At 38.1% G+C, this 22,834-nt stretch overlaps 1 protein-coding gene across 8 annotated transcripts in view; it reads left to right on the forward strand.

The window, feature by feature from the left end:
• UNKL (unk like zinc finger) overlaps positions 1 to 22,834 on the forward strand; it is a 59,952-nt gene that overhangs the window by 14,341 nt on the left and 22,777 nt on the right. For 6 of the 8 annotated variants that reach the window (XR_015698681.1, XM_087731090.1, XM_087731092.1 and 3 more), the window contains 4 exons: positions 128 to 245; positions 4,334 to 4,418; positions 9,895 to 10,049; positions 20,595 to 20,783. Coding sequence is in view for 7 of the 8 variants with exons in the window: in XM_087731090.1 (XP_087587216.1) it covers positions 128 to 245; positions 4,334 to 4,418; positions 9,895 to 10,049; positions 20,595 to 20,783 (547 nt within the window). In the remaining variant the exon portion in view is untranslated. The remainder of the gene's footprint in view (positions 1 to 127; positions 246 to 4,333; positions 4,419 to 9,894; positions 10,050 to 20,594; positions 20,784 to 22,834) is intronic. The other 2 variants (XM_087731094.1, XM_087731096.1) reach the window with 2 other exon arrangements.

Raw genomic sequence — 22,834 nt, forward strand, 5'->3', positions numbered from 1 at the left:
CAGTGTCTCTCAGAATTTGCAACTTTATAGGTCCCAGAATCTAAGATTGTGAGATTTAGTGGGAAGTTGTTTGAGACTTCTGCTAGGAAGTAGATACAAACATGCTCTGGACATCACTTTTTTCTAGGTCCACTCCTTGCCCCAATGTAAAACATGCAGATGAATGGGGTGAACCTTCAAGGTGTGAAAGTGGGGATAGCTGTCAATATTGTCATTCTCGTACAGAGCAGCAGTTTCATCCTGAGGTAAGAACTACGTTTCTACTTATTTTTAGCGATTTCAAATTTATTATGGATTAGATTATTGATTAAAGATATTATTTATGAAAAAACATGACATTTCATTCAACACTTTCAGTTTTTGAGGGTATTTCCTTAAGCAAAACAAAATTTGCTAAGAAGTAGTTATTTGTACTGCTGTGGTTTTCACTGATAGGCATTTTTATTGTACTGCTTATGAAAAATTCATTAATGTTCTCTGGATTTGGGCATAAATAAATGTGTTCTCTTTTTTACCTAACTTCTAGGATTGGTAATGAAGTCATAGTAGTAATTACAACTCAATAACTTGGGACAAATTTATTTAAGTAAGTTAAAAAAGCTTTATTGCAAATAATTAAAAGAAACTGAATAGGTCAGGAGGAGGTGGAGAGAGCAGACAGCTCTCCTAGTGGCTGAAGTAAGACACTTTAGAAGAACAAGGTGATTATAGATTCCTCTCTAGGCAAAGTCATTGTAACTTTGTTGGATGCTTGAGCGTAACAGTGAAATGCTAGGGAAAAGAGCAGTGCCATGCAATCTTCTGAGATTCGATTCTTATTGCAACACTATGAAAATACTAAATGTGCCAGTTAATGGAAACAAACATGATACTGAAAAGACATGTTATGCTAGAAGCTGCCTGTACAGCATTCGATATCTGTTTTCATTTTGGGACCTTTGAATGAACACAAAGAATTCACAGCAGGATGTAATTTCTTGCATTAGAAAGTTTAATACTTAGTAAGGTATAAGCAAAAACTACTCAAGCAATTGCTAATTTTTCTTCCAATTATGAAGATTATTGAGGGCATCTCAAGACCATACTGGGAAAGGAATTCTTAGAATACTGACTCCAGGATTGTTGCAAGCTTCATATCGTACACTCCCTATCATAAGTTGATCAGCTACATCTTTATACTGAATCGGTGTCAGCTATACCTACTCTTGAGATGCTGCTTCAGAATTTCACTGTCCTGATTACTAGAGATTTTACAGTCCAGATTTATTTCAGAACATCTAATTTCTTCGGCATCATATTCCAGCCCTTTTCTGTAGTAAAGGTGTCTTCCTGCTTAGTATTGCTACCATACTTTTATTTATGAGAAAGCTGTGAATGAAAGTGCTAAAATAAGTGACAAAGCTCACCCTTGAGGTCTGCTACTAATTTTGCCTGCTGCCTTCCTCTTTCATACCATCCACTGTCATTTCTCCATTAGTCAATTTAACAGCAGATATGTAATGTTGGTAAGAGTCATGTTCTTGATTATCTTAATTAATGAATCTTACAACATCCTTTATTGAAGTCCTTACTAGAATGACCACATTTCCATTTTAGAGAAGGATCTTTGATTTATCAAAGTTACATGGTGGGTCTACCATGATGTGCCTTTGACAAATGTACTTTTAATTTTATCCCATTTCTTTCTGCCTTTAATCTAAATAGCGATAGACTAATTAGCGGACATGCAGTGGCCTGAATCAGCTATTTTTGCTCTTTGCAAACATATGTGAACTATATTTAATATACCTCACTTATATGTGCCACTTCTGACGTGACGGCTTTATTAAAAGTACTTGCTAACTGCATCTGTCTTATTTGCCAGTTTTTTTAAAATTCTGACATAACAATTACTTAATTCATTTCCTGTTCCTGAACTGATGGTGATTTGCTTCCACATCAGCTGTAGTCACCTCAGTCTTTGTCTGCTTGTTCCATTAGCCGTGCTGCCTTTGTTGCGGTGTTGAACATAATTCCTACTGATAATCAAGGCAGTTTGGTGGGGATAGTGTTACCACCTCACCTAATTTTAGGTCTAGTATTTAATTTCACAGAAACTAGCAATGTGCCTGCACTGAAAGAGGAGTTTTCATTCAACATCGTACCCTGTGATCCTTTCCCTCCTTTGCTCCAGCTCTGACTTTCGTTCAGTTGTGTGGTTAGAATGGAAATTCCATACAGCTTTTCTACCTCTGACTTGAGGATTCAAAGCACTCATTTTATTTGGTTCATTAGGAAATTCAATCTATTTAATGGTGGTAATCGGTTGCCTCCATTCCTCAGTCTCCTTATTTGATGTCAATAACATTAGTTCAGCCTTACTTTTTTGTCCTTTAAGTTGAATTAATACTCACTTCATCCAACATTATCTTCTCTTATTGGATGTTTCCATGTACTCGTTCTTTACCAAATTCAAATAAATAATATTGTCATTGCCTTTTGTCTCAGTGACTATTTTTTGAAGAAATCTCTTCATTATCACATTCAGGAATAGCTTGATTCTACTGTTAATAGATAGCAGCCGTGTTCTTGTCTATAACTGGAAGTTAGTCTTCTGTAATGATTTATTTCTTTGAGTTTGCTCTCTGTCTTGTAATACCGGTATATGTAGATGACATGGCCATCTCCAGAATCAGTCTTTGAGGTGTGAGCTCTGCCCCAATAGTATTTTGATATTACCTATATTATCACTTCTTGTATCTGTAGCATTTACTAGAAGGCACTTTATACCATCTGGGTAGCTCATAGGATCAGGAAGGCTATTTTTTGGCTAGGACCTCAAACTAAGACCGAGCATCCAATTACATCTTTTGTTGAAACCATTTGGAAGTCAGCTCTTCTCATTGTTTTTCTTCTGCATCATTAGCATTGTGTATACAGCATTGGGGTTTTATATTTAACCGATAAACAGAGAACAGGAAAGAAAGGAGATGGGCCCAACTTCATTTCCTAGTTCGGGTGTGGTATCCACAAATGACTCCTTTGTTTTTTGCAATGTCTGTGGTAGCTCCCAGTCAAGTTGGTGGAAAGATCAGTCCCGCTGTTTTGTTTGTTAAGCGTGTCATTTGGGTGAATACTTGTCTACAATACGGATGTTTTGTTGCTCTTTCAGTGTTCAAGGAAAAATTAATTATTTGTAGAATGATAAGCATCAGTAATAATTTTGTGATTTAGCATTTTACTATTGTTTCTTGGATGATCTTTGGGCTATGCATGAACTAGTAGTAAATATATCAACTAGATTTTCAGCCTCAATTAAAAATCACTTATGAGAGGGAAATTTATCGAAGATGCTTAAAATAGCTCTAAAATGAAGAGCTTACAGAACTAGTTTTTGATTTTTTTTAATACATAGTTTCATTTTTCATGTTTGCTCTAATGCGGGAGTCCAAGGTAAACATTTTTTTACACAGCATATGCGAAAGTGCCAAAGAAGTGGCATTCAGAACTAAGAATTGTTACTTTATGAGCCATGAATCACTCAACTGACACTGAAAGCCAAAGACCACAGTACCAAGGTTTGGGGAACCAAAAAGATCACTCTGCTATTTGGCACAGACTTGCAAATCACCAGAATTAATTTTCTAAAGAATCTATGTGTTTTTAAATAGGTTCTTAATATTGTTCTAATATGATAGTGTGTCAGCCCCTCCTCCCAGCCTTGTGAGATCCCAAGATCATCAAGATCCTGGTAGAGCAATAAACTGAATCTGGATCTTACTAGCAACTTATATAATCATTACTGTCATGAACAGTCAGTATTACTTCAGTTCTAACGTACCCCAGTCAGGTTAGAGAAAGACATTTGAATGTTAGGATGATTTGAATATTGGAGGTGTTCTAACGAAGGAACTGTGTTGAAAAAAACATACTGGGTTTTTTTTTTCAGCTGTGTAAGCTGCTCTACTACATACCTCATTTCTCTTGCAAGATTTCTTAAAAGTGGTGTAAATTACTTTGAACATTTCATTCCCCATATTTGACTTGATTCTGTACAACATGGAAAACCAAAGCAGTTTAAACACTGCTTTTCTAAAATATTATTGTTACTTACTATTTATTATTGTACAGAAAATGGTTAAGATTCTCTTGTCTCATGTTTGCTTTTCTTAAAATTCTGCTCTTCTATTTGATTTTTAAAAATGACCATAAGAACTGAATTTTCTGAGAAAACTGTGTAATACATATTGTTAGTAAATATTCAGAATTTTTCATTTAAAGGTTTTAAAATTTTCTAACTATTTTGTTGTTGCGTAACATATGTTTAGGTTAACCACCCTTCTGTTTCATTTAGATATATAAATCTACAAAGTGCAATGACATGCGCCAAACAGGTTACTGCCCACGTGGTCCATTTTGCGCGTTTGCACATGTCGAAAGTAAGTAAGAGAACTGTTATTTTCTGTCAGTGTTCATAAAAGTGACCCATCATTTCTAAGCATCAGTAACAGAAGTGACTTAACATCATTAATTTTAATGAATAAATGGCATTTGATGTTACTTGTTTTTAGAAATTCATTCCATGTTTTCTAATACCGTACATCGCTATGGGAGCTTGCTGCATTTGCATCAGCAGTAAAACAGGAGGTGCTTTTCTTTACAAATGCAACTTGTCCCTGTAACTTTTTGAGCTTGATTTGGCAATTTTCTACACACACACTTGACTTTTTAAAATATATTAGCTGTCCTATTGAAACCTATAGTAAATTTCTCAGGTAAAAGTTAAACATCATTGCAAGTATTTGCAGAACCAAGGCCTTAGCTAAACTGAGAAAGAACACAGAGAAAATTATGTCAGCTGTCCTCTTTCCTCCATAGCCCACCTACATCTTCACTGCACTCAAACTGTTATATACAGAAAAAGGGAAGAGGGACCATTTTTTTCCAAGAGAGCACTCAGTTCTTTGGTATGCATCTACACAGTTTAATTCTTGGTATGCATTATCAGATTCTTTTTAATAGTAGTATCAACTTAGGTTACCCCTACATTCTTCCTGCACTCCACAATGTGAAGTGTGCAGTTGCTGCAACAACTATTCATGCCTTCTCTTCAGTTGTGACGCAAGGCAGAACTTGAAGCGTTTCTATGTAACTGGTTTCTTATAGGTGATAAGTCTTTTCTTTTTTGATTATGTAGTTTTTGCTTGATTATGGAATCAGTAAAACCTCATATTTATTCTTCAAAAAGAAAAAAAGGTCTGCTCCTATCTTACTTCTTGCCTTCTGCTTCTAGAGCTGGAAGGCAGGAAGAGAGACCCTACCAATTTTGGAAAGCTCCAAAGTTCTGCAATTCAGTAGTATTTATCTTATGATTCTCTAATGATAAGTAATGGCAGTCTCCTCTCTCTGTCTAACATGTCTAGGCAAATGTGATGTTCTGTACAACCATTTATTGTGTCACTTGCTTACCTAAAAGACTTCCAGTGAATAGAGCTATTCTTGCTGCCCACAGCTCTTGTTTCTGAGAATGTGTGGGATGGTCAACTTGTCTTTTAACTTCTGTGGGATGATCAATTTTACTTTTCTGTGGGTTTGTTACTCGAAGAGGAAGGATAAATAACCTCCTGTATTTATTTCAAGAAACCCATTATTCTAAGACCTAGCAATTCTTCAAAACATTATGGCAATGAAGTCAGTATTGACTGTTTCTTCACATGAAAAGTAGCTCACTGCCTTTGCTTTCGAGCTGTTGGGGCTATCTCCTAAATCAAGTCCTTCACTGTTTGCCAGTGTTGGCAAGTACTTCTTTGATTCAGGAAAGTCTGAAAATACACATTTTGTTACAGAAGTAATTTATGGCACTGGGTCTACTGTTCTGTTTGTCTGATATAAGTTTTTTCTTTCCTGAAACAGCTGAAAAAGTATGATTTAAACAAATTCACTGCATACATGCAACGTGGTATAATGGTGACATGCTACAAAACTCCTGTGGGAGAAGACTACATTTTCTCTGTTTTTTTCCTTAGAGCATACTGAATGCTGCCTCCCTTCTTGCCTCTCCAGGATGGAGAGTGTACAGGATAAACTCAGCAGAACTCTTGGAGATTGGAGTTCTTTTGAGACCCCATCATGATCTCCTTTTGTGTGTCTTCATTATTAGTATCTTTAACAGTCCAGTTAATGCTCGATTCCTGTGAGAGGAATCATTCTTACAGCAAGCTCTCATTGACAATAAACAAGATTTCTATCTCTAAGGAAAAGTTAAGCGTTGCCCAGGCTAAAGATAAAGAGGGCTGAAAGAAAGTCCAAACTTAACAATTTGCTGATGATATTCTCCCTAAGGGATATCTTTCTAATCTGCTGCTAATTCTTCTACCCCAGCCCCGTTCTTTTACTCTGTAGGATGAATTCTTGTGCTCTTTAAAAATCTCCAGAACTCTGAGAGAATTCCCGAGACTTTGAACATGTCAGCGGTGCTAACTGAAAAGCAGCAGTTTAATTTTCTCCACATAGTTGCATTAGACAGAATTTTACGTCCATCAGAAGAGACTTATATGGCTCAACCAGCATGCTCTGGACTCTTTGGCTTGCATCATCTGGAATGAAGATTGTGTAAGCAGGAAATCTCAACAAATGAACTTGAAATCTTGCAACAGTACCCATCCCCTGTCTCTGGTAGTCTGAATAGTCCATCAGAAATTAGATGCTTGGTTACTATCAGCAAGAGTGCCTTTCTGCTGTTGGCAACAGCTTTAAGCTTAGTTGAGCAGCTCTGACATTCTGCCTCCTATGTCTGTAAAATAAAATGGTTTCTATCCCTTCCATATTAGGGAAGGGGGAGAGAATGGTTTCAGCTCTGTAGATCTTATCATCAGTATGAAAAGCATGAAACTCTTCATTCATGGATCTCTCTGAATCACAAATTTGGGTGTTATCCACCTAACTTCGGTGAAGCCCTAGCTATGTGGAACGAGTAGAGGAAGATTTCCCACCATTCATACATGTCTTTTAGGAATTTTTAATATTCTATGTGAAATAATTTGTGGAAGCACATGTTTTCTGTAATAGCATTCCTGGTCTTCCCTCAATGACTTCCTCAGAACAAGCTGACTATTTTTTTCCCTTTTCTTCCTCCTTTGTGAAGATCATGAGGAATATTACTGTTCCTCCAAGACTGCTTTTCCCTTGAGGCCCTGGCTGCAGACAGTATTGTCTTATAAATGTCACTCTTTTTTTTTTTCCCCCCACTGGCTGAAACCCTAGGTTGAGTGTAGTCCCAAAGACACTTTGTTTTGACAGGAGGGAGGGCACCTGATCCTGAAAAGTAGAGAAGTAGTGGGGTTTGACATATCTCCCTGAAACCCTTTGCAAAACAAAGAGTAGCTAGGGTATGTTGGGACACTTCAGTAACGAACTCTCTTAAAATAACGAACACCTCTCTGTGGCACTCATTTGTCCACTGACTGCCTGGCTATAACTGGCACCTTAACAAAAAACAGATTTTTTTTTTAAAACAGAAACATGGGCAGATTGAAATTCTGCTGGGAAGAATTTGGAAACACTTCAAAGAACACATCTCCTGTATAACAGCTTCTGTTACTGAAGGCGCTTGCTTTCAGATTGTTTGTCCAAGACTGTTCTCTTTTATTGGTGCCAAGATTGCAATAATGAAAAAACTTATTTCTGACTTCATGAAAGATGGGATTCCCCAGGCCAGACCTAGCCTGACCATGGTAACTCTTATATTCATAATACCCAAGCCGAGTTAGTGCAAATTCTAAAGAGGCTATGTAGCCGAAAAAGTTATCTCATAAAGAGAACAACCCTATTTCTACATAACATCCTAGGCTACTGATACATAATTCCTGAAGCACCACTGCACTGGCATTAGGTAGTTGAAGTGCTTTTTGTGGGCTCTATCCTAATCTCCATGAGCTTCAGTGATCGCCATGAGATAGGCCACCATGTGAGACTGTTGCTTTTCTGTCAGTGGCAACCTCCTACAACAGCTATAGGTCTTTGAGAAAACATTGGTTGGACTAGGGGAGGCTTACACTGTAGAATTCGTTACTTTTGTGCAGCTGGCCACAAACTATGCTGTTCACTCTTGGAAGAATTAGAATGATGTAGAAGCCCACATTCTGAATTCAATGTGTCTGTTTGACTTACTATTAATAAGCAGGATAGCAAAAACTAATCATGCTATTCTCCCTAAATACCTTGGAAAGAGAAAGGAGAGATTATTTCTCTTTGAAATGTTTGGAAAGTAGTTACCCCTTTTAGGGTGGTATGACTACTTACACTCATTTATAGACTACTAGACGAGTATGTGGTTGTGTCAGGGAAAAAAAGCTAAGGAAAATTTAAGAGAGAGCATGAATCAGCTAGTGCTTTTTCCTAGGACAGTGTGAGGGTCGACTGGACATGTGAGGGTTGACTGGAGATAAGATGGCTGACTGGACTTTCTCTGGGCAAGCAGCTATACAATGAGATGATATGTAGTGAAAGTAAGAGTCAGTTACAAAAAGTCAGCGCATTTGTCTCTGTCTTCCCAGCTGTTCTTCGCATCCTCATTCTGTAGGAGGACCAGCAAAGGTCTAGTGACATCATCTTTGCAATCCCTATGGTTTCTTTTTCCTTTTTTTTGGGTGTGGCTGGACTGGACTTGTGTGTATAGCGATACTTCCTTTATACTTTTTTACTTTTTACTTTTTATAGCTTTTTCCTTTCGTTTTTGTGAGCCACATCCCTATTTTTGTAATTTATACAATAGTGGAAATACTTGGTGAAGCATTGGACCATACAGTAAGAAGGCCACGGAGTTGTGATAAATCAAATGCTAGATAGAAAAAACCCGCATCATTAGAAACAATCCTTAGCTATGCTATTGCCACTGAAGAGAGGTGTCTATGTATCTCATACTCATTCTGTTTCCTACTATGGTTTATACTTTTGTGCACTCTATCAGAGCTACTTATTGTTTCTAGTAGAGAGAAATGTTTAAATTTGATTTTTAACTGTAGTTTATCATTAGCCCTTCAGAAATGCAGTAGTGGCTAGATATGAAAAAAATCTTCCTGTACCTATAGCATTTATTAAGAGATTTTGTTTTCAGTCCTGACTTCCTTACTTTGATGTCTTGTGTGCATGGATTATGAGGTGAGGAATGTTATTAACTGTAATTGCTTACTAAAGTAAACATTTTTTGTTAATTCATCATTTGCCTGTAAAACTAGAAGTTTAAATCTTCTTAATATATTGCACATTTAGAGAATCAAATATCCAAGATGTTTAATAGTTTAACAAAGTAGCCTTTGGGGAATTGTGAAGTAATTGTTCAGTCACCTTGAGCTGAATTTTCTGGTATGAAAATAAACAAATCATTGGGCACAATTTACATATAAGTTAATAATGAACTTTCTCAATGTTTGTTGTTCCTTTTTAAGTTAAATAGTACAAGTCCCATATTCTCTTCAGATTGTTTTATGATTAAGTCGGTTGGTTCTAGACTGGAAAAAGAAAACAAAGAACCCTATAATTATGATGCCCTTGTTACCTTTCCAGTCAGGAGTTCTAAAAATGTTGCCTTTAAACCCTGGTGTGATAGTTTCTGGAAGATAAAGCAAAATCTAGAATACTTCAAATATATGAATTTTGATCTACCTCCCACCAGTTTTTGATGGAGCAAGTAAATAAAAATATCACATTTGTTACTAGCCACAAATACTTAATGCTGAATTATATTATTCTTACCTTGCCTTTATGCTTATATTTAAAGAAAAAGAGAGAGATTTCTTGTGTGTGATTGATGTTTCCATGTGACAGGTGCTGTGTTTGGTACTAGGTATGTAATTGTTAAATTCACACAGCTAAGTATCAAATCTGTGTGTAATTTGTTGGGGATTCCTTCAACAGAGGACACCATGAATGTAGTCATACTGCAAACTGGTTGTCAATCAAAGCCAGGCGCTCACCTGTTTTCAACAGACAGCATAGGAATTGCAAATGAATGGAGCAGCAGTCTTAACTCCACAAACAGCATTACAAATAGCAGTGGGCAGTCTGGAAATGTAAGTGTAAATAATTCTGGAAAAGTTACTAATAATAATCACTGTGCCAATATACAATGTTTATTTTACTTCTTAAACGTCTGTTTTTTATTTCTTTGTACTTCAGCAAAAGAGAAAAAACCCACAGCTATAGTAAATGTCAGGCACTAATATTTTTCTGGTACTGTAAGCCTAAACGGAATGTCTGCCCTTGGCACCAGATTTAACTATGTATTATTTGTGTTTTCTGTTCTTGTTTTTTGTCTTTAGATGCAATATTTTGAATGCTACAGTGAGGAACATCATTGTTAATCAAATATACAACTACGGGACAGCTTAATTTACATATGTCTCTTTTTTCTATAGGAAAGGTTTCATTCATGGAAGATCTTGCCTGATCCCAGTCCTCTTCTCTGCCCTAATTTGTTAACATTTGGAATGAATTTATGTCCTTCCTGAACATGCTTTATACTTAAAGCTTCTTACAGTGGTGCAGTATAGGCAGTGTGTTTGGTAGTAGAGTGGTGCTTGATTACAAGGCTGATAAATGTAGTTTATATTAGCAGATTTTATCAGTTAAGTATGGGGGAGAGGAAGGAGAAGGATATATTGCAGAGCTTTTATTATCTTCCTTTTAGTATCGGTTGCAATAGATCCTTTTGTTAGGTTTTATGTTTGTTGCAAAATAATATATAAAGATAGTGATATCTCTCTTGTTCTCTCCTGACTTGTGTTTTTGTTACCTCATTTGCAGTGCAGAGTCATAAGTACATACACATTTATTCCCAGAATTTTCACTTCTAGCTTTCCAGCACTGTTGATCTATACTGTTTCGTTAGAAACCAGATAAAAGAACATATTTTAAATAATGTTTAAAAGGCATTGCCAATAAATAGTGCAGTTGTTAAAAATCCTGGGTTTCTTTCGTGTAGCTTCTTCATATTGCTGACCTGGAGATTGAGAGTAAAGATATCAGTATGCCTACATTTTATCTTAGGTTCCCAGTGCAGAAGTCTGCTTCTGTATACGAAAGGTTCTGAGAGAGGGTCTGCCTTTTTATTTAGGAAGCTAATTTTGTTGTTGCTAAGGTTCTGAAGCTTTCAGGAGAGACCCATAAAAACATCTCTTCTCCCAGAAGCTTCTTAGCCTTTCATGAATGATTTAGGTACAGCTGAAAAGACTAAGTATTCTAATATGCATTACAGCTATGGGGAATCTTCTTCCATGTACGTGCATCGTTCCGTTAGTCATTAGGGGTCTGATGAACCTTTTCCATTCTGTGGTCAGTGAGTCTCTGCCTGTACTACTGTTCAAGTGTGAAAGTGGAAAAGTTGACCCTAATCCCACCCCTGTTCTTTCTACTTGAAGTTTTTTTGCAAGTGGCCACCTTTTTTCTGATGTCTGGCAAAATGTTCTGTCTGTCTTTCACTTGACTACTTACCTGCATCATTGTTTGATGTGCTTCCATTATTTGTTTTTCTGAATATTCCGTTCCTGATTTTTCATTAGCACGTTGGTCTTCTGTTTTTCCATGTTTAATTCTTGAGTTTTGTTGCTTGGTTGCTTGCTTTCACCTTCTCCATCTGCTGTAAACTGCTTAGTTTTAGTATTTAAGTAGTCAGCCTGTTTTCCTTCCTTCCCCCATTTTCCGTATCCCAGCAACTTATTTACATTTGTGGTTTGTGTTTTTCTCTCTGTTCCAATAAGCTGTCTGTCTTTCTGTCCCCTCCTTTGTCTTCATTCTCGTCACTGTCAGGCACTGGCCCTGATTAAACTTAATTTTAGTGGTTTTTATCATGATGAAATTAGACTTTCTATCCTCTCTTCCTTTGTGTCTTCAAAACAAAATCTCCCTATTCATCTTCCAAAACTTCTTTCGCATATCCTGTTATAGTACACTGGGAGAGTATCCTACTGTTCTATTTGCTTCTAGAGGAAAAGGACAATGTAGTACTTGAGAGACCTAAACTCGGTTCTCTGCTCGATCATAAATTCCTCTTTGACTGTGAGCAAGTTGTTTAGGTCCCCATTTCTAGAATGTGGTAATACTATTGCCCTATCTATAAATGTTATTGGAAGAATGAGTCCATTAAAATTCTGTATGATCCAGGGTCATAGTGAGGGAGGCTGTATAACTGTTTTAAATATATACCTTCTTATCTCACCTATACTGTATTCTTACGTCTTCATCTAAGTTGCCCTGTCAGTTGGACTGTCATCAGTCATTCCTCTGCTGTATCTTTCCTTAACATTTCAGTCAGGAAATAATCTACTCTTCAGCCTTTTTTGGTGAGTTCAGTTTCCATGGAGAGCTTCTATATCTATGTTTCTTTACCTCCATGTTCTGCCTTCTGGTTTCAAGCATCTAACATTATACTTTTGTCAGTCCCTTCACCTGATCTTTGATAGTGCTGTTTTTCTCCAGTCTGTCTTTGCAGTTCCCCTTGCTTTATACTCCACCACTTGTATCATCTAAATACACTTAACCTCCACAATGCAGTTTACCCAATGTGGTACAGTATTTCCCTTGGTTGTAATTTTTCATTTCAATTAGTACTACTTTTTTCTCCACACTTGCCATCACCTCTTATCTTTCTTTTTGTTGTATTGCTCTAGCAAGTCCTAGATTGGCTTTCTTGGCATACCCATTTTTTCTCACACTGCATCAGAGCTGTGAAATGCCTTAAGTAAGATTCGGAGTCTTTGTGTGCGTTGTAGCAACAAATTCACTCATCCTTTTCCCAGTCCTACATGTCTTCTTTAGGAGCTGCAGTTACAGCAGCAACTTTTACTTTCAGTTCTTACTGCTTGTTCTTAACCATTACTACTCTTCTGTGCTCTGTTCAGAGTCATCTAATTGCCAGAAGGAACACTCCTTTTTACTCGTTCTCTTACTGCTTCTTTTTGTATGACATAAATTTCTTTTCTTTCACTCCTTATTTAACTTTAAGAGGCTCTTCCTTATAATTTCTTCTGTTGCGCTGGTAAAATTCATGTATCAACTCCCTGGTGATGGGAAATGATAGTAGACTAGGTTTCTTGAGTGTTTCTGTGCATACAAGTCTTGAAATAGCTTGATCCATGATTCCGATACATTGCTTGCACCGTTTAAACTTTGATGCCCTACTTGGTTAATGAAGATGGTTATGTTACCACTTCTTCACGTTTATTCATATTTCCATTACTCCTTGCATGTCCTTCCATGAATCTTCAGCTATGTCATGTTTCATCATCCAATATGCTGTGCACCTCTTTTCCTCAGTCACCTTTCCCAAAATAATCTCTCTGGCATGCAGTCCTCTGCATCCCATACATATGCATCATTCTCAGCCATAAGTTTCTGCCTCACCTGAATTTCATCCCTTCATTTTAACTGTTCTCATTTTTATCCTGCAAATTTATTGCAATTTAACATACCCAAATGGTCTTCTCCTATGTCTGTTTTTCTCATAGTGCCATTAGAGCTGGATTAACTAGGCTGTCTTAGTGTATGCAATCACAGGCATAGTTGCTGCTTTATATGCTTTCTCTAACTGGTTGATTAGCTTTCCAGTGTTATTATATCAATACAAAATGCGTATTCATTTGAGCAGCTTTTCAGCCAAATAATGTCAAGAGTCTTATCACCTCTCCTTAAAACATACTCAGCTCGCACTTTAGGATTATACTGCTTATCTTCTCCATACATCAGGTCTCTCTCTTACTAGTACCTATCTGCAGTGTACCCAAGTTAGATGATGAGAGAGCAAAGGCCTAGCCATATGATACAATTTCTCTGTAAACAAGGAAAAAGGGAAAAAAGGAATACCCAGGGAACTACAGGCCAGTCAGTCTCACCTCTGTGCCCAGCAAGATCATAGAGCAGATCTTCCTGGAAACTATGCTAAGGCATGGAAAATAAGGAGGTGATTGGTTACAGCCAACATGGCTTCACTAAGGGCAAATCATGCCTGACAAATTTGGTGGCCTTCTACGACGGTGTTACAGCATTGGTGGATAAGGAAAGAACAACTGACGTGATCTACCTGGACTTGTGCAAAGCATTTGACACTGTCCTGCATGACGTCCTTGTCTCTAAATTGGAGAGACCTGGATTTGATGGATGGACCACTCAGTGGATAAGGAATCGGCTGGATGGTTGCACTCAAAGAGTTGCGGTCAACGGCTTGTTGTCCAAGTAGAGACGAGTGGTGTTCCTCAGGGGTCGGTATGGGGACCATCGCTGTTTAACATCTTTGTCGGCGACATGGACAGTGGGACTGAGTGCACCCTCAGCAGGTTTGCTGACAACACCAAGCTGTGTGGTGCGGTCAACACGCTGGAGGGAAGGGATGCCATCCAGAGGGTCCTTGACAGGCTTGAGAAGTGGGCCCATGTGAACCTCATGAAGTTGAACAAGGCCAAGTGCAAGGTCCTGCACATGGGTCAGGGCAATCCCAAGCACAAATACAGGCTGGGCGCAGAAGGGATTGAGAGCAGCCCTGAGGAGAAGGACTTGGGGGTGTTGGTTGATGAGAATCTCAGCATGACCCAGCAATGTGCACTTGCAGCCCAGAAAGCCAATCGTATCCTGGGCTGCGTCAAAAGAAGCATGACCAGCAGGTGAAGGGAAGTGATGCTCCCCCTCTACTTCACTCTCGTGAGACCCCACCTGGAGTACTGCATTCAGCTCTAGGGCTCCCAACATAAGAAGGAGATGGACCTGTTGGAGTGAGTCCAGAGGAGGGCCACGAAGATGATCAGAGGGCTGGAGCACCTCTCCTATGAGGACAGGCTGAGAGAGTTGGGGTTGTTCAGCCTGGAGAAGAGAAGGCTGCGGGGAGACCTTATAGCAGCCTTCCAGTACCTGAAGGGGGCCTGCAAGAAAGCTGGAGAGGGACTTTTTACAAGAGCACATAGTGATAGGATAAGGGGTAATGGCTTTCAGCTGAAAGAGGGTAGATTTAGATGAGATCTAAGGAAGAAATTCTTCACGATGAGGGTGGTGAGGCACTGGAACAGGTTGTCCAGAGAAGCTGTGGATGCCCCATCCCTGGAAGTGTTCAAGGCCAGGTTGTATGGGGCTTTGAGCAACCTGGTCTAGTGGAAGGTGTCCCTGCCCATGGCAGGGGAGTTGGAACCGGATGATCTTTAAGGTCCCTTCCAACCCAAACCATTCTATGATTCTGTGATTCTGTGAAATATTGTTCAAGTTTGTGGCACTGCAAAATTCATAGGAAAACTTGCTGTTTATTCTGGAGATGAAATAAGAGATATATGAAAGATTAATTGCATTTATCAGTTATAGAATATTTATGTTAGCCCTTCTAGGCTTAGAGCAATAAATCATAGTTTCCTTTTGAAGAATAAAAGGATAGAAATGTTGGCCATGTTGTCATTATGCCCAGAGTCCATGATGTATTTAAAAGATTGAATATTTGCATAGGATATATGTTGATCACAATGGATGAACACAGGATAACCAGCACCATCTTTGTTTTATCAAGTTTATCAAAGATGTGTAAGTACTTGATCACACATTGGAGTTAGCACAATTAAGAAGTCAGTGCTTGTCAGCTCAGTCATGGTAAAGATTGTGTGCTTTCATCGTTCATCCTGATTGCAGACTCAGTGCTAACATTCTGCTGCCTTCATTAAGCCTCAAGTTGTCTGTTTTACTTCCTAACTAAGATGGCTTGACGAGTGCACGTGATCAGTTACCACACTCATTTGGTAAATAATAGTTTATCAAGCTGTGATAATACAACTGAGTTTGATTACATGTGTGTAATCTAAGTCTGAACAATGGTGATGAATCATGCTTCCTCTACTGTGGAATTAGTGTTCTGAGACAGTGAGGGACATAGGAAGGAAATAAGTTACTTGAGAGCAAAATTAGTTTTACAGCTTAATTAAAAATACCTACATGTTTCCTCTTCCTGTCATCTTCCTCTCCACCCCCTACAAATGTAGGCAATATACCAGTACATTCAAAGCCACAATATATAACACAAATCAAGAAACTCAAGAAGCTGCTGTTTTCGTAGGAAATATAACTAGTTTTATAGGTATGTTTCCTCATTTTCTTTGTAGAAGTTCAGCTGTAAGCAAAGTCCTAGAGTAGGCAAGAAAGAATGTATCACTTGTTCTACATGCTCTTTTTCTAAGCAGTTTAGCTGCAGTGAAGAATAGTGACAAATGATTTCTTCATAAGAATCTAAGAGGCCAAGGTCTGTGCGGTTACAACATTATGAGTATGTGACCCTTGTTAAGGCAAGCTTGGCATCTTTTGACTTGTGTGTCAGAAATGTTCAGCCGTCCTCCTATTGCCTTAAGCAAAGATGCAAAGTAGAAAAAGTTGTTCTTTTGTAACCTCTGTGAAAGTGAGGGGTAATCTGAAATGTATAACACAGTGTTTAGTTACGCTTAAAAATGAATCTGTGAAGATTTGCAGCTGAGCCTCTGTAAAGTGAGGAATGTCACCAAGTACCAGTCTTTCATTAAAGTAGACTCTAAATCCTTTGGGGTTGAACTGTGTCCTTCCTGTGCTTATGTCTTTGACTACACAGCACAGCAGATTTCCATTTTTAGGAGGGATGCATTCCTGAAGAGTACTTCAATCTGTTGGGCCTCTTTATCCCATACTTAGAAAATCAGATGCCATAAATCTTAAGTTACATTTGTAGAGCAGTTTCCAAAGATCACGTTGAAGACTTCCTACAGAGTTGAGGCAACTGTATGAATTCTAGCTTCTGTTGTTTGTGCTTCTGTCTTAATAAAGAAGAAAAAGCCTTAAAAAAAAAAATTAAGACTAACAATTGGCAATAGATTTTCCTAGCATCAATAATGCTGAGGGCATTGCCATACATGCCAACACTGATACCAAAATGTAAATTCTGCAGCACTGAGGAACAAAAAGTAAGCATTGATAGTTTCCCTTCCCCATTCTTGCACTCTTTTTGTCTCTAATACTAATATCACACTCATTTTATGTTAGTACTGACGTTTGACTTCATGTTAACTGTGAATCACAAGTCCCTCGATACAAAATACATGTTCACTCACCATCTTGGCATCAATATTGCAGTAAGTTGTATGACTGTTTCTAGTGATAGGTTTCTTGACATTTCTCTGATGTTCTTTGTATCTTACTCTGTGCAAAGAGCATGAGAGCATGAGAGAGGAGAGAGACGGGAACAGTGGTCTTGCGGGTATACTGTAGGGTTCATAAGGGATGAATGAATATTTGAGAATAAATTATTTCTTGTCATGTGAGAGGCAGTGTAACCTATCATGGTTCCTCTGTGGAGTCCACCTAGCCTTGAGTCGTAGAGGAGATGCTTCTTACAAGCCTTGGCAAAAAGGAAGAGGGTCCTGAACAATGTTGACATTTTGGGCTGGAGCATCTTCACCAGACCTGGAGGAGTCTCTCACAGAGGGAAGGGAGGTAGTCTGAAAAATCCTCCATTTCCTTTCTCTGCCTCAAGAATTATCTTTGATGACCATAGATAATGACCAGGATCAGGTATTCTCCCTAAATATCATCTCCTCTTGCCTTTTTTGGTAACGGGATATTAGTCTGGGTCTAACCCAACAGGGCATTTCTTATGTTCTTATTAGGGGGATAAACATATAGTATAGGGGCAGACAGGAGATAGAGAGGAATAAATTCTAAATAATAACTTCAGTCCAAAAGGAGTCATTTTTCTATGTAGTTGCCTTGTAAATTCAGGCTAGGTTTGAAATTATTTTTTCTTGCTTTTGTATTTAACCTACCGTGGATATCATGTGACCCGTTTTCTTTTCCTGCTTTATTTGCATGAGTTCTTCGTACTTTCTGTGCAAGTTGAGTCACACAAAATTTGTGGTACTGTGTAATCCAGTTATTTAAACTTAACTAACTTTTCTTTTCTGAAGAATACAAAAGACAGAGTAGAGGCTGTCTCTTGTTCATTGTCATCCTGGTGGACTCCTCAGAGATTAAGACCAAAAGCCTAAAGATGAATGTAATCAGATAATGCTGCCTGCATCTTAGGGGGTTGAGCGATTGTTTTAGTTTAGTTTAGTTTTTCAGAGCAAAACTACACAAAATTGTATTGTAAGCTCTTAATGCTTACAGCTATATATATGTTAAAGCCGCCGTTGATACCTACTGTAACCAGAAGGATCACATGTATGGCACCTTATGGTCTTATCTAATGGTCTACAAACCTGATATCGTCTGATCTTGACCACTGACTGTACCTCAAGCCCACTACTTCTGGGTGAACAAGGGCATCGTTCCCCACTTATGGCTCTGTTGTCTGCAGATAGCCCTCCAGGACAAGTAGTCCATAATGGCTATCTTCCTTCCTCCCTCTCCCCCTGGTGTTCATTAGATCACATTGTAGGGGAGCAACCATGATGTACATCTTCCTGTGTTGGTAAAATAATCTATGTTGCCTGCCTAGCTGAAAGAGTGGACATGAAATATGCATCTGAGAAACATTCTGTGCAGATTAGGGAACTCATCCTTAAACTGAGTCAGTAGCTTACCTAAATTAATATCTTACTTTGGGTGTTAGTCTGCCTTCGCTTGTCTAGTCATTTTATCTTACGTATTTGTCTGATGCATTAAGCAGCCTTGTGCTACTGGCAGTATGTTTTGAAGTGCACTTACAAGATGTAACTATGTTATCCATAAAAAGTTTTCAAAATCTTTTGATATGGAACTGAATACCTTAGCATATTTTTATTGACCAAAAAAAAAATATTTTTTTAAAAATTTCACTTAAGAGCAATGTTTTTCTTTCCCGGCAGTGTCCTTTTACTTTCTTTTTCTCTCTAGCATAAAGAAAGGATTTCAGTATTTTAGAGCTGAAAAAATGTGAAAACTTGGCATTGCCATGCACAGGGGCAATCCTCAGTTTTGGATTTAGAGTGAATGGTAACAGAAAGAGAAATGCATGTTGTAACAAGCTTGTGGTCAAAACGTGAATTCTTCAGCCTTTGACTTCAGAAGGAATTTTGTCCAAGTAAACCTTGGCTATCAATTTAATTATTTTTGCTGTGGTGCCCGCTCTTCTACTTCTGTGATCTCTCAGGGTATATGTACATTTCAGACTGTTGTGTAGAGAAGCTGTCTTTGGGTTTCAGAAGCAATCTAATTACAGAACTCCACACAGATAAGGTTCATGACGAGATTTTCTATAGGGATAGGAGTGAGTGAATGCATAGGTAATAATCTTCAGCGAGTATAGGGCTTACATTTGTTGGAGGTGGGGTTTTTTTCTGCCCAGGGTTAAGACCTCATCTAGGTTCTTGTCTGTCCTCTACCTGATTTACAGGAATTTGAATCTGAAGTTCCTGCTGCTCAGAAGGGACATTTTGAGGTTATACTGTTCTGGGGAGAGAGCTGTCTCCTGTTAAAATCCTGATTTGCTTAAAATACTTTCACATTCTTTGGAGCATAGAGTAAAATTAAAGGTTAAGGTTAACCCTAAGTTGTGAGTTTAACAGTAAACTATGTAATTATTCTTGTTTAGTCTGTCTGATTCAGTATGCGTTTTTTATTTAGACAAACCAAAACAACTTTGGCATTATTTAACTCCATTATTATATTGACTAGTTCAGTTCCTTGAGAGCTGGCAAATTCTGTTCCAAAACAAGCACAGAAGGGATTGAAATGTGTATCGTCACTGGGTGTTCTCACCACTGGGCTGTTAGGCATAAATGTAGAATGCAACAATTTCCATGCTGCCTTTGTGAGTCTAGTTATAAATCCACTCTAAGAAAATTGAACAGTTTACTTAAAAAATGTAGAAATAAGCAATGTGCACAATTCCACTCAAACATATAATTATAGGATGCTGGCATCTGAGTTCATAAATTTCAGGTTGTTCAGAAATGTCCAGACCTACTTACAGATTGTACCTTCAGCTTAAGCCTTTACTTTAGAAGTTTAAAACTCTCTGGAAAATGTATAGCAGAACTAAAAATTATAAATTCAGTAAGGTTTTTAAATATTAAAACACTAATTTATTAATCAATAAACATTTTAATATTTAAGAATCTCAGAAAATAGAATTTGAGATTTACAAGCAAGCATTGAAATGCTTTTTGCCAAGATTCTGCATGTCTCTTTCTTTTTGAACTGCTTGGCTTGATCTGGGTGAGTTCTTTTAAAAGAGTGAAATGTTGTGTAATGCTTGCATTAAACTGTAAATTAAGAAATACATGAATGAATGGAAATCAGGCTTGTCAGAAAGCAAGTATTAATTTATTGTAAATTAATATCCATTAAGTAGAGTAATCTCCACCTGTGACCATTTTGTGCGTAGGGACCAAATGAGGCTATATTCTGGTGTGTACAAATGCATCTCCTTTTGAAGTCTGTATATTTACAATAGCTCTATGCTACTTTTGTCATCTGCTACTTTTTTAAGCTAATACCAAAAATATATTCAAATAAACCAAAGTTAGTATTGTATTTACGTAAGACTGAAATGAATTTATAATTTCAAGTGATTGTGTTACGGAGGGAGACTATAGCTGTAAACATAAAAAATATCATAGAGTATATTAGACTCTGTTTTCTGTCTTCTACAGATTTCCTGTTCTTCAAGTCCAACTGTAACATCAAGTTCTGGTAGCAGTAGCTCTTTATCTCCCCTTGGACCTCTTTGTAGACAGAGATCATTAGCAAATGGCGCTTTGTGTTCTGAGTCTAGCACATCAGGTGTCTCTTCACCAACATCTAACTATCCAAAAGCACCAGGCTTTGAACGAGAAGATCAGGTATGTGAATAATACGGGTCTAGAAGTACAAATGCAGTCTCAAGTTAAATTAGGTTCAGCAGAAAATGTTGTCTGCCTCATGTATCAGCGCTGATTTTTGATAATTTAGAACACAGAGTTTTGAACCCTCTTCTTTAGGGAGCTAAACTGCATCAAATTACTTTACAGTTGTCATAGGCCAAGAACAGTCATGCAAACAGTCACTGCAGCTCAGCTGACTTGCAGTAAATTCTAACTTTGCAGAAATGTAATTGTCATTTTGAGCCCATGTTGCCAAGAACAGAGCAAGATAACAATGGAGAAAAATCATAGCTAGACTTGGTCAGATTCAGTTTTAATTATTGTTGAAAATTGATGATGAAAAGATGCATTAATTTCTGGCTGTTGACACTATTTATGACTTCCAATCTTTGATTAATTTCAGTCTGTTTCTTCTCCCACCTGCAGCTGCCTCTCTCCTTGGACAAGTTCATTGCTGAGACAGACATAGATGATAAAATATAACAAGCCTCTTGGAGAGAGAGAGAGAGAGATCTGTAGCATTAGCAATGAGAGGAGAGTGGTTGAAATTGAAGTTGGTGAGGAGTTAGAATCCTTTAGTCGGTGGGTGGGGAGAAAACAGGCAATGCTAGAGGCGAGAAGGGAAGACTTGATATTTTTTCAGGGATATGAAACAGCTCTGTTGGCCTGTGAGAAAAAAGCTGCAAGCCCAGGATTTACCTGTTAAAGCTAAATTTTTCTCGCTCTATTGTAATACTGGTCACACTTTTAAATTGTCAGAAAGGAACTGTCTGAAAAAAGGAGCTCCAGTGGCACATTTAAATAAGCTGCAGCCAAGCTGATCAGCCTTCTTGCAGACCTGTGACTTGTCAGAATTGATTTCTATAACCTGAGATGCACAGAGAAGTGCAGAAGTAAAAGATGGAAAAAGAATGAAAGGAAGGAAAGTGGTTTTTGTAAATGGTAACGTGTTGTAGGTGATGGGAAGATCATTACTCTACACTAAAGTTCTCCAGGCAGGATCGCTTTCTTACACGTAGATGTTCAGACAGACTATAGGTTAGACAGCTGGTCATTGTGACAGGAAAGATATCCATCTCCCAATACAGGGATCAAGTGATCATTGATCAAATGTCAAGGCAGTTACAGTATCAAATGGCTGCTTTCTGGACATGAGGCAGCAATAATTGAGAAATTATGTAACCATTGGTGAAGATCTATTTTGCTGGTTTGGTCACAACTGGTGAGTCATGTACTGCTACGAAGAATGTGTCTCAGCAGCAAGAACGTCATGTGCTTACCCTATAGTGGCTGCATTGAATCTGTCTAGAGAGAAAGCAGTGATGGACTTTGCAATTGATAAAAAAGTATCTAGCGTGGTGGGAGGCATATAAAGAGGAGGAAAGCTGTTACTGCTGGGGAGCTTACACTGCAAGACAGATTAGGAATCTCCCAAAGGAAACAAGGAACAGACACAAGACTGCTCAAAGGCAGCAGAAAGAACCATTTTTCCTAAGGAGACAGAGAGCACCTTGCAGAATTTACTGCAATTCAGGAAGTCACTGAAAATTACGGGCCTGAAAAGAACAGAGATCCTTTGATCCTGCTCTGCAAGAACACAGTGGGCAAAGAGAAATTGCTTAGAATTCCCTTTTATTTAAGTATGTTTCACTTGTTTCAAAAGTTACCTTATTATAAAATGGTGTTCAAAGAAAATCTGCCCTTATATTTAAATTTTTGTTGTTGTTGTTATTTGTAGCATGATCACTTTAAGGGAAAATCTAGGCAGTTCCACTCAAACTTTTGGCTACCTCAGGCTTCTATCCCACCAGCCTCTTGGAGAAGTATTCCCCAGCTGGTGAGCATCTGGGACATGTTACTTCTGTCACAGTGTAATGCTAACATGGCTACCCAATTTTTGGCCCAGAAATAACTTGCATGTGCTCAATTATGCATATAAGTGGAACAGTTGCAACTGCTGTTCCTTCTCCATGTAGATTTACTCTGTGATCATTAAAATTTAATTCTCCATATGGGACTGCAGTGAGGGA

Source organism: Nipponia nippon, unplaced genomic scaffold (genome assembly GCF_047370975.1).
Source record: "Nipponia nippon isolate SJK-2023a ecotype South Korea unplaced genomic scaffold, ASM4737097v1 scaffold_5, whole genome shotgun sequence".
Taxonomy (NCBI): Eukaryota; Metazoa; Chordata; class Aves; order Pelecaniformes; family Threskiornithidae; genus Nipponia; species Nipponia nippon.